Source organism: Salvelinus alpinus, chromosome 18, assembly GCF_045679555.1.
Source record: "Salvelinus alpinus chromosome 18, SLU_Salpinus.1, whole genome shotgun sequence".
NCBI lineage: Eukaryota > Metazoa > Chordata > Actinopteri > Salmoniformes > Salmonidae > Salvelinus > Salvelinus alpinus.
The window spans coordinates 31139784-31152118 of NC_092103.1; the positions used below are offsets into that span (position 1 = coordinate 31139784).

Here is a 12335-nt window from a genome sequence, read left to right on the forward strand (position 1 = left end):
GCCCCTAGGCTATCTGTCGTCCCTAGGCTACCTGCCGCCCCTAGGCTACCTGCCGCCCCTAGGCTACATGCCGCTCCCCAGTCAACCTGCCGCTCCCCAGTCAACCTGCCGCTCCCCAGTCAACCTGCCGCTCCCCAGTCAACCTGCCGCCCCTAGGCTACCTGCCGCCCCTAGGCTACATGCCGCTCTCCAGCCAACCTGTCGCCCCTAGGCTACCTGCCGCCCCAGAGGCTACATGCCGCTCCCCAGCCAACCTGCCGCCCCTAGGCTAACTGCCACCCCTAGGCTACCTGCCACCCCAGAGGATGGGAAATTTACCTAAACCACTCATACTTGTCGGGTATAGTTCACTTTTATTTCATATCACTCAAATATCCATTTAATGGTGGCCAATATTGAGAGATATGGTGAGGCTACCATTTCATATCTGAAATTACATGATCAAATTATGTTTACTGAAAATCATGCAATTACTTGCCAAGTATATAACTCTGATGATAGAGCTATGCTCTTCAAGAGGTGATGCTATTACAACCAAAGTTAACATTTCTTTAACAATCCCTTGAAAATGGTACATAGTTGTCAATGGTTTTTGCCAGCAGGAAAATCTAATGCTCTTCACCTTATTGTGACATTTATTGATAACAACCTCTATACAATGTTCTACTGCTTTGTACAGCACAGAAATACACACACACATGCAGGCACACGTGCATGCACGCACATGTACACATATTTGTTCGTTATGGTAGCCCATAGTATCCGATGATGACTTCCACTTCTGAGTTAACGGTGAATCCTTTGGTGACTGTTGAGTCCAAACCGAGATTCACAAACTTTATTGCAACTGGGGCATGTGCAGTCTGTGTTGGCGGGGCCAGTCATGGCTGTATGTCTCCTGAGCTGTTCTGCTGTTTCTTTGTGCTCTTCTCCTCCTCCCATCTCTGTACACCATTCTGGCAGCTGCGTCCTCCAGGTCTGTGGGTTTAATGTTGCACTTATTCAGCGACGTTTTCAGCTGGTCCTTGTAGCGCTTCATCTGCCCCCCTGTAGACCGCCGGCCAAGGTGTAGCTGGCCATACAGGATCTTACGCGCTCCTGCGACATTCTAATGACATGCCCAAGCCAGCGCAGTTGGTGTTGGGTGACCATGGCCTCCATACTCTTGCAGTTGGTCTTAGCAAGTATTTCTGTAAGGGGCACATGGTCGTACCAGGTGATTCCCAGGGTGCGCTGCAGGCATCTTATGTGGAATCAGCTGCTTGTTATGGCGACTGTAGGTGACCCAGGCTTCACAGTTGTAAAGAAGTGTGGTGATGCAGACGCCTTGATAGACAGTGACTTTGGTGTGGAGGTGGAGATCCCTGTTTTGGAAGACCCTGTGTCTGAGTTTTCAGAAGGCAGCTGATGCTTTCTTGATCCTGTTTTAAGAGGTTGCTGCCCATGTATTTGAATGACGGAACTATTGCCAGTGATTTGTGTTCAATGGTGAAGACAGGCATGGTGGGTGGAGGGCTGGATCTCCATTGGCAGACCACCTCTGTCTTGGTGGTGTTGATAGACAGTCCCATCCTGCTATAGACCCTCACAGCCGTTAGGGTGGGCCATGAGAGCACAGTCAGCTTACTGCACCTAAAGAACATACTCTGACAAAACCTTGGTGGTTGCTTGGAGCCTTCTGATGTTAAATAGGTTTCCATCCAGCCTGAAGTCCACCGCAACTGCGCTGCTGTCCTCAAGGTCCTTGTTGAGTAGCTGGGTGACACATAGCAGGAAGATGTTAAAGAGTACAGGTGCCAGCACACACCCCAGCCTCACACCGATGCTTACTCCAAAGGGCACTGACTCTTGCCCTCCTATGGCCATCATCCCATCATGGAACTGGCAAAGGATGTTGACAAATCTGAGTAGTATGCCCCATAGTCGAAAGCCTTGGAGAGGTCGACAAAGGCCATGAAAAGGTCCTGATGTTGTTCACACACACATACACACACATGCATGCACAAACACATTGCACAAGACACACACAGAGTACAAACATGAAGAAATGTTTCACTTATAAAATGTGAATGTTTATTAAATGTTGACAAGACATTAAAACACAGTATCAAGATTCCGCAAAACAATCTATATTACTTCAACGAGAGAGAAAATGAAAATAGAGTTGGTTCTGTCGGGGATTAGGGGAGTGGGGAGCTGAGAGAGGTTGGGTTGGGGGAATGGAGGGATGGAGGAGTGGGGAGCTGAGAGAGGTTGGGTTGGGGGAATGGAGGGATGGAGGAGTGGGGAAATGGAGAGATGAAGGAGGGTGGGGAAATGGAGGGGTTAGGGGAATGGAGAGTGTGTTAAATGGAGGGGGAACAGAGGAGGTTGTGTGAAAGGAGAGATGGAGGTGTTGGAAGAGTGGATAAATGGAGGACTGAGATGGAGGGTGCGAGAACGGACGGATCGATCAGTACTCTGCTGATTCTGATGATAATAAGAGGGAGAGAGGGAATGAGATGGAGAGAGGGATAACTCTTTTGTTTATACTCCTCTATTACATCGACTGCTGGAGCCAAGATCCTGCTAGAATATAAACGGGGAGGAGGGAGGGTGGATGGTGCTCGTAACAGCAGACTGGAAATTAAAGAAGTAAAGGTTGGGGTGGGGGCTTTGGAACAAAGACTGTGGGGTTTCTAAACTACTCAGAGAGTGGGGGTTGGTGTGGGGTGTACAATACGTTGATAAAACGTATAACGTGCACTATTTGACGCTGAAGGTTTTACATTAGAAGGGGAGTCGGGGATAAAATGAGAAGTCCAGTTCAACACATGACCAGAAGGGCGTGAGCCTCTATGGAATCAGGTATCACATGAATTAATGGTTCATTTATATCTCTCTGTTATCAACACAAATAGCAGGGAGGCAAGTTGTACATAAGCATCACATTTACTTTGATGAATTCCTACCGTTCCTTTCTCTCGCTCACACAGACACGCACACACACATTGCACAAGCACATCGCACACACATACACACAAACCTACACACTCTCACACACAGAAAGAGAAATGAATGTCCTCCTGGTCAGTCAGTCACATCAAGACATCAGTCTGACTCATTCCAGTATCTCATTCAACTTTACACATTTATCCATTTTAACTTGCACACCACCCTTTGAAATCATCTCTTCTGTGAAACCCTATGAAATCATCATCTCTTATCTTCTACCCCAACACAAATTGTTGTCATCAAACTCTCCCATGTAATTCTGTTTCCATGGTAACGTGGTTAGTGTTAATAACGCATTGATAATATGATTAGACGGTTGGTTCTTTGATGTTTGGCTTCAGAGCTGAGTAGTGGTAGAAGAGGCAGACTAGCTGACTGTAGAAGTGGATGGACTCTGACTCTGCTCTGTGTTACCAACGCAGGACTCCTGGTGAACTGAGACTCACTGACTCAGCCTCTATGGCTGACTGAGACTGAGCAAGTTTCTGTGGATAGTTGGCTGCATGGAGCTGGAGCTCTGTGGGTGCTGTAGTCCAGACACACACTCTGTCCTGTACTGGAAAAATAACCAGGATAAAACACATAGCCCATCCAGTGTCTGAGGAGCAATGCTCATCACTATGCATGTTGGCCCACTGGCAGCAAGGGCAGATCAAAATGTCCTCCAGAGTTGGTGTGTCCCATAGCCAGTATGTCAAGTGGAGCCAAAATATCTGACCAGATCAAAGACGTCCCCACAATGTCCAACAGGCCAATCAGAGCCACAATGTCCCCCAGATGTGCCATTGACATCGCTTCAGTTTAGATTAATTTGTGCTGTTTTTTTTATAGTGGGCATGCCCTCATGTGCTTACTAAACCCCTCCTCTTTCTCACTTGCTCCTCCCCCAAAACTATAGCTGGCCACGCCTTCTCTTGTGCCCAGTCCGGTAAAAGGGGAGAAATAAGGGCTCTGGTTTTGTATTTTTTTCTTCTTTTGACTTGTAATTTGTAATGTCTGTGTGCTTGAGTTCTCTTTTGTCTTTTGGCATAGTATGAAAACAGTTGGACATGCTCTAAAGGTCATACACACTGTACAATAAATCTACACATATCTTTAAAGCTTTCAGTACATATAAAGAATCAGAATGAAAACAACATATCAGAATAAATACAACAAATGGAAAACATATTCAGAATTCCACAATTTCATTGTTAGCAAAACTTCTGATATTGTGCTTTTTTTCTTTTTTGTAATACTTTACAGACAAACATATTATTTTGTTGTCGTCATTTCCGACAAGTGTTTGAGCTCCTATTCAGAAAGAAAATCATGGTTGGGGATCGGTCGATAGCGGCAAACTGTATTTTACAGCAACAGTTACTCTGCTAGAGCCAGAAGAAAAGATCCTGGGTCACCCTAGCAGAAAACCTAGACATCCAGCTAGACATGAGTAGATTACAGAACAGAAAATATTACAGGAGACGGGGAAATGGGGAGAGGGGGAGATGAGGAGAGAGGGAGAGGAGGGAGAAGGAGAGGAGGGGAGAGGAGGAGAGAGGGGAGATGGAGAAGAGAGGGAGAGGAGGGGAGAAGGAGAGGAAGGGAGAGGAGGAGAGAGGGGAGATGGAGAAGAGGAGAGAGGGAGAGGAGGGGAGAAGGAGAGGAGGGGAGATGAGGAGAGAGGGGAGATGGAGAGGAGGAGAGAGGGAGAGTAGTAGAGAAGGAGAGGAGGGGAGAGGAGGAGAGCGGGGAGATGGAGAGGAGGAGAGAGGGGAGATGGAGTAGAGAGGGTAGTGGAGGGGAGGGAGAGGAGATGAGAGGGGAGGTGGATAAAAAGAGATATGGATGAAATTGAACATAAAGGATGAGATGAAAACAGAATGTGTATGTAGCTACGTTATGTTATCAGAGTGTGTGTGTGTGTGTGTGTGTGTGTCAGTGTGTGTGTGTGTCAGTGTGTGTGTGTGTCAGTGTGTGTTTGTGTGTCAGTGTGTGTGTGTGTGTGTTTGTGTGTGTGTGTGTGTGTTTGTATGTGTGTGTGTCCATGTGTGAAGCAGCTTCTATCGACTATACAGCTGATTGAGAAAGCACAGGAGTAGAATTTAAATGCTCAGGGGAGTAGGGGACTATTTAACCTTGTGGTCGTGGTGGCAAAGGTTAAAACATGCTCTACTTCCTAAATGAACAGATGAATAACAGACTACCCTCTCTGTCATGACACTCCTGGCTCTGGAAGGTAGCAGTCAAATAACATTTCTTCCTCTCGTTCTTTCTGTGGTAGGCCACCAGGGGCACCTTGTCACTTCACCCCACTCTCTTCCCTGTATTATCCTATTTTCCATTCTGCTGCCTCCTACATTCACCCACTACCAATGGGAACTTGATAACCTTCATCATATCATTTTTACATAGGATGTTTGTCTGACTGACTGGGAGCTCAAATGGATCACTGAAATGGACTCTTAGGGCGATTGGGAGAGTGATTAGAGGACAAGCACACTTGCATGCTTGCACGCAGAAACTAACACACACTGCAGCGTTACCATCTGGGGCACTGTAGAAGTAGTAACTTGGTTGGTGATCAGACTAAGTGCCCAATATGCTCCCTAATAGCCTCAGTCAGATGATTGAGATCGGTTCCCTCTTGTTTACACATCCCTTCTTCCTCAGCCCTCCATAACCGCTCCTCCATCTTTCTTTTTCTCTGTATATTCCCATTTTCTTAGTCTCCTTTTCATTCAGTCATTCCCTTCGACCCCTCGGTTTGATCTGTTCTCTCTCTCTCTCTCCCTTTCTCTCCCCCTCTCTTTCAATCTTCTGTCTCCTTTTATTTAAACCGTTCCCTCTCTACACCGGTGCAGCTGTTCCATTGTGTTGTGTCTCCTACCGAATCTATCTGAAATAAAGGGACACGTAAGCAGTATTGTGGGTTGGGCCATTCTGGCTGGGAGGCCAATGCAGCCGGGTCACTTTAGGTGACAGAGTTTTGCTGTGGTCATATTGTAGCTTCAGGGGGCAGGGTGTGTGTGTGTGTGTGTGTGTGTGTGTGTGTGTGTGTGTGTGTGTGTGTGTGTGTGTGTGTGTGTGTGTGTGTGTGTGTGTGTGTGTGTGTGTGTGTGTGTGTGTGTGTGTGTGTGTGTGTGTGTGTGTGTGTGTGTGTGTGTGTGTGTGTGTGTGTGTGTGTGTGTGTGTGTGTGTGTGTGTGTGTAAGTTTGTGTGTAAGTTTGTGTGTGTGTCTGTGTGTGTGTGTGTTCCAACTGTAATGTCACATCTCCGTTTCTGACATATCATGAATCAGTCACTTGTTCTAAGGTCACACGGTAACGTCACGCTTCGCTGACTGGCAGCAACGCAGCAAAGGACTGTGGGAATAGGACTACTGGTTACAGGGCACAACAAACACAGGAGACAGGTCAAGGACAAGATCAAGGCTCAGAAGGAATAGACAGATACTTGACTAATAACTAGATATAAATGAAGCACTAATAGAAAGAGTGAGCAACAGAGTGAATCAGACTCATTTCCTGATCCAGTGAGGTCATGAGGTTGTTGGGAAGGAAGTGTGTGGGGGGAGGGGGGCACAAAAAGCCTCAGCACAAAACTAGTAGGCGATAGGGGACTAAGGGTAGGGATGGGGCACATGAAGTTGGGCGGGGCTGGGAGGTGGTGGAGAGGGACAAGGGCTCCACAGGAAACAGTAGAGAATAGTAGTAAATCAATCAAAGATGTCAATCCTTTTAGTCAGTCAGTAAACAGTATCTGAGGGTGTGGTTTTATTACTCTGAACACTTTCAACTCCTTTCCTCTGTTATTGCCTCATATACTCATTTGCTGTCGTCGCGCGCGGGTCGTATCTTCATCTCAGAAAACTTGAGGGAGTACTGCCAGCCGGTCCAGGTGGACCACTCGATGCCGTCGGCATAGGAGGTGTGCTGCCCGCGGAGGTACTGTCCGTTCAGGTTGGACGTGTGGCAGTTACGGTACCACCAGGCGCCGTGGTAGAAGGAGGCACAGTTGTTCTCTGAGTGGTCGTTGTCCTTGTCTTTGGTGGTGAACTTCATCCCGTTGTGCTTGAGCAGAGCATCGCCTGTATGGTGAAGGGGAGCGGGTTGGTGGTGAAGGGTGGGGGGTGGATTGGATGAGTGAAGGACACATTTATGTTGCATTCATGTACAAACAAACACACAACCATATTTACATACATGCACACGTACACACACACGTACACACGCACACGTACACACGTACACACACACACACACACACACACACACACACACACACACACACACACACACACACACACACACACACACACACACACACACACACACACACACACACACACACACACACACACACACACACACACACACACACACAGTCAAAGGACAAGGATGAACATAGATGGGAAGACAAAAAAGAAGATAATTGAGAGAGGCTGATAAAATAGGTTTCAACTTCTCAGTGCTTTGATTGGTCCTTCCTAGTTCAACTAATGTATTTGTCCAGAGATCTCTGACATCAGAGAGCAGCACTGCTTTCCCATTCATTTCCATAAATGACTCAGGATTTTACAATCAATAATTTCCATAAATTACGTGAGATCAGAGAGAGATGCCTCCTGTCCTTTCTAGAAGATCAGTCCTCATTACATAAATTGCAGTGTTACAACACTATGTTGTTTATTTATCAAAGGGCTCTACGCTGACCTTTTTATCCTTCTGCTAATATCACATCCCTAACGATCCGATCACCACACAACTGTCACAGCACACACACACACACACACACACACACACACACACACACACACACACACACACACACACACACACACACACACACACACACACACACACACACACACACACACACACACACACACACACACACACACACAATGAGGATCTTTGTAGCTACAGCAGAAATATAACTAAAGAGAGGTACATGACACAGTTAGCTACAGATGTAGGATCTTAATTTTTGTCAGTTTGCTACAGCAGGAAATAATCCTGTAGCAGCAGGTAATGAGAATCATTATGTGGATTATACATTTTGTACATTTTTGTAAGTGTTGATGCATTTTTGCGGCAAATCAAGTTTGAAATTTCAAAGTGGAATGTATAAACATTAGAAGCCTTTTTAAAAAGGTAAATACACTACAAGTTTGCATTTCCTGTTGTGAAGGAAAATTCTCAGGAAAAAAGGAGTGATCAAATTAAGATCCTACATCTGTATAGGCTACGGCTTTGAGCTGAATGTCATACTTGGGTGGTTGGCTTACTGTCAGTAGCACTGCACATGGGGATGTTGAGTGATGGCATTCTGTACGACACAATAAACGATTTCAGAGAATAATGTACTTGTTATTGGTGTTTCACAGCAACTCTTCAGGCTTTTGATAAACAAAAGGATACGAGTGCCTGGATGTGGATTTTTATATCACTCTACCTCTCCCTGTGTGTTTTTCAATCTTTCCCTCACTCCCTATCTCCCTCTCTATAATGCTTCATGCTGTGTCTGTGACCAGAGGGGGATAAAAACACTCCTCTCCAGCGGTGAGGTGTTCGCTAGCAGCTCGTCTGGGCATCTTAAGCGTTTAAATCCCCAGGCTGGGTGTGGCCACTGCTACTCCCTTCTCCCCTCCAACCAAACCCCCCCATCCCTCTCTCAATTTGCTGTTTCCACGGTAACCCATGGTGCAATTAGTTCCGATAGGAGAAATGGCAAAACAGAGAAAAAATATCAAAACATACAACATTCAACCCATCGTGACAGCATGATGATGGTTACCGGATGAAACTAAATAAGGGGAGAGAGAGATGAACCAGGCTAGGGGCACTTAGAGTCTCATTTGCAGCCCGCTCAGTGTCACCTTGTCTGGGTAAAGGGAAGGGGATGGGCGGCTCCACTGAACATCATTAAGATCCAGCAGCTTCTAGCCACAATAACTACCTGTCTACAGATCTCAGATCAGAGGAAAGTGTGTGTATATGTGTGTGTGTGTGTGTGTGTGTGTGTGTGTGTGTGTGTGTGTGTGTGTGTGTGTGTGTGTGTGTGTGTGTGTGTGTGTGTGTGTGTGTGTGTGTGTGTGTGTGTGTGTGTGTGTGTGTGTGTGTGTGTGTGTGTGTGTGCGTATTTGTATGTATGTATGGGAGAGGGGCAGAAGAGTGGTAGGTGTCTAAAACAGTCATTGCGGATGATAATAACAATTATTGTGGTACTAAGAGGGTACAAGGATACAGGGGGAGGCTTCATATGCTGCAGTGGGATTCAAATGTCCAACAGGCACGTTGTCAGTTGAAGGTCAGTTTCATTGCAGTAGAAGCTATAAGCCATTTAAACAACCCATCTCTCTCTCTCTCCAAAAACGAATTGTGTACTCCTTTACCCTCTCTCTCTCTCTCTCTCTCTCTCTCTCTCTCTCTCTCTCTCTCTCTCTCTCTCTCTCTCTCTCTCTCTCTCTCTCTCTCTCTCTCTCTCTCTCTCTCTCTCTCTCTCTCTCTCTCTCTCTCTCTCTCTCTCTCTACCTCTTCTCCCTCGTCCTCTCCCCATCCCTCCTCTCTCATCTGTCCCCCTTCTCTGTCTGTGTGCTGTGCTAAGCGACCCAAAGGTTCTTAAAATTGCTTCTTTGTAGAGACGGGCCTGAGACAGTGTTTTGTTTACGCTGCAGGTCAACCACAGTAATTCATTGTGTAGTAATTTATTCACGGGGACGGGGCACTGGGTGAGATGTGACATTTGGGGAAGAGATAGATACTTTTTGTCCCCCTCCGTCTGTCTGTCTACATTGTTAAATCATCGGACATTAACAAAACACAGTGGGGACCAAAACCAAACACTTCCCTCCATCTCTCCCTCCCTTTCTGCCTCCCTCCCTCACCCCCTCACACTCACCACCTCAGCACTTAAAAATATTAACAAGACTACTGCAGATGACACAGCAGATACGACGATAGATAGAGTCAATGCATTGCTGAGTTATACTTGTAGTATTTGAGGAGTAAATCTGAGGCTTAAATGTTTGTGTTTGGGGTGCTTTACCCTTTGATCAATGTCTAGGTCTACAATGACCTAATCTATGATTTGAATCAAACATCAATGTTAAGTTTTTTAGATATATACTTTATTGATCCCCAACGGGAACTGGTCAGTGAGATATAACCATGTACCTGCGTTTCCGGAGTAATCTCCAACTGTCAGTGGGTATCCATCATCATCCGGGTCCACAGAGAACAGGCCCACTCCAAAGGTCTCGTACTGGGCATAGGCTGTACTGTTGTCAAAGTCCTCCAGGTCAATCCTCAACTCATAGTTACCCTGGATGGACAAGGCATGAATCTGCTTCAGCCCTGCAGAGATAGAGAGAGAGTGAAGGAAAGAGAGAGAGACAGCGAGAGAGAGAGAAAAAAAGGGATGGGGAGAGGGAAGGAAAGAGAGATACAGAGAGTGGTAGAAGGGGAGAAGAGAGGAAGAGACAAAAATGAAGAGAGAGAGAGAGAATGAATGAAAAAGGAGTGAGAAAGAGAACGAGAGAACGAGAGAAAGAGAGGTGTTAGAGGTGACCAATCAGAGCCCCTCCCTGAGGGAAAGAGACCCCCTTGTTGCTCAGAGAAAACCCCACCGAAGCCATTCAACAGCATGGTATTGCACCGTGCGTCTTCCAAGAAAACAAAAATACACTTAATTTCCCCACCTGCCAGTCAGTTCCCAGAAGTCACCCTGCTACAGTAAGTGAGAGGTCCCCTCAGTGCAGCAGGATGCTCGGTCTGGATGCGTTAACCCATGCTCTGTCACATAACTTTAAAGACAGCAGCTGTGTCCTCACAAACCAAGCACTTAAAGTACACACTCAGATCAACACACACGCATGCAGGTATTCACACACACACGCACACACACACGTTAAGTGTGGAATACTATGACAGCGTGTCACAACTGATTTAGGAAATGAACAGTCGCAGAGAGAGTGGTAACAGAAACACATGGAATACTGCTAAGGATGAGAGGACTAGAGAGGTCGGTCTACGCAAGGGCCAGGAGTTGAGATCATGTGATCTGACCAGGGAAAGCTCTGGGCCCTAGTTGTAAGTCTCTGAAGATTTTCTTGACCTGTTTATTCTCTAATTGAAGATCCCAGAGTTAAGGGTAAAGGAATGAAGTTGCCAACAAAACAGATCCCAAGAGTGTGTGTGTGTGTGTGTGTGTGTGTGTGTGTGTGTGTGTGTGTGTGTGTGTGTGTGTGTGTGTGTGTGTGTGTGCGCGCGTGCGTGTGCGTGTGTATGTGTATGTGTGCGTGTGTGTGTCTGAATGGACATTTACCATTCACTGCATTTGGAAGCTCCCATGAAAGAAAACACAAATATGAAAGAGTTATCCAGTCTCAACCATACACTCTTCAGCTTGCTATGTGTCAATTTCTCTCCATTCCAACTCAATGCTCATGGTCCTTACGTCATCAGAGTGCGCAGCTGAACACTGTATACTGGAAACACTCGGTTTGTTATTTTAACTAAAACATAACCAATCTTTGTTGGACATGAATACAGAACTTGTTTCTGCATGGATTCCTCAACGCGGTTAGCTTTTAACAGCTAGGACCGCTATTTCTTGTCCCGGAAAACCACTTAACTGACAGGTCTGCTTGAAAGAGCCGCTAACCTAGCTAAACTGCTAAGTTAGTCCCAGATGAGTTTTCCAATGGAGCCCTCTTTGTCTGGAGAAGTAAATGAATGGCTCATGTTAAATACTGTTGAAGTAATATGGCTGCAGATTCATCTGCCTCACATAAAGCCCATTCTTATGGGAAGCTGCTATAGACCACCAAGTGCTAAAAATCAGTATCTGGATAATGTGTGAAATGATTGATAATGTATGTGATACCTCAACAGAGAGGTATATATTTTCTGGGTGATTTAAATATTGACTGGCTTTCATCAAGCTGTCCACTCAAGAAAAAGCTTAAAACTGTAACCAGTGCCTGCAACCTGGTTCAGGTTATCAGTCAACCTACAAGGGTAGTTACAAAGAGCACTTAAATTAAATCATCAACATGTATTGGTGGTGGTCCCGTGTGGCTCAGTTGGTAGAGCATGGCGCTTGCAACGCCAGGGTTGTGGGTTCATTCCCCACGGGGGGACCAGGATGAATATGTATGAACTTTCCAATTTGTAAGTCGCTCTGGATAAGAGCGTCAGCTAAATGACTTAAATGTAAATGTATTGATCACATCTTTACTAATGCTTTAGAAATGTGCTTGAAAGCACTATCCAAATCCAAATCCATCAGATGTAGTGATCACAATATAGTAGCCATATCTAGGAAAAACAGTTCCAAAGGCTGGGCCTAATATAGTG

The 12335-nt window shown here is 45.9% G+C and overlaps 1 protein-coding gene across 3 annotated transcripts in view; it reads right to left on the bottom strand.

The window, feature by feature from the left end:
• Positions 1-12335, bottom strand: part of LOC139544184 (fibrinogen C domain-containing protein 1-like) — a 340468-nt gene that overhangs the window by 62787 nt on the left and 265346 nt on the right. For 2 of the 3 annotated variants that reach the window (XM_071351004.1, XM_071351003.1), the window contains 2 exons: positions 10152-10331; positions 2051-7063 (listed from right to left, as the gene is read on the bottom strand). In XM_071351004.1, the coding sequence (XP_071207105.1) occupies positions 6801-7063; positions 10152-10331 (443 nt within the window). In that variant the 3' untranslated portion in view covers positions 2051-6800. Of the gene's footprint in view, positions 1-2050; positions 7064-10151; positions 10332-12335 lie in introns of those variants that run through there. The other variant, XM_071351005.1, reaches the window with a different exon arrangement.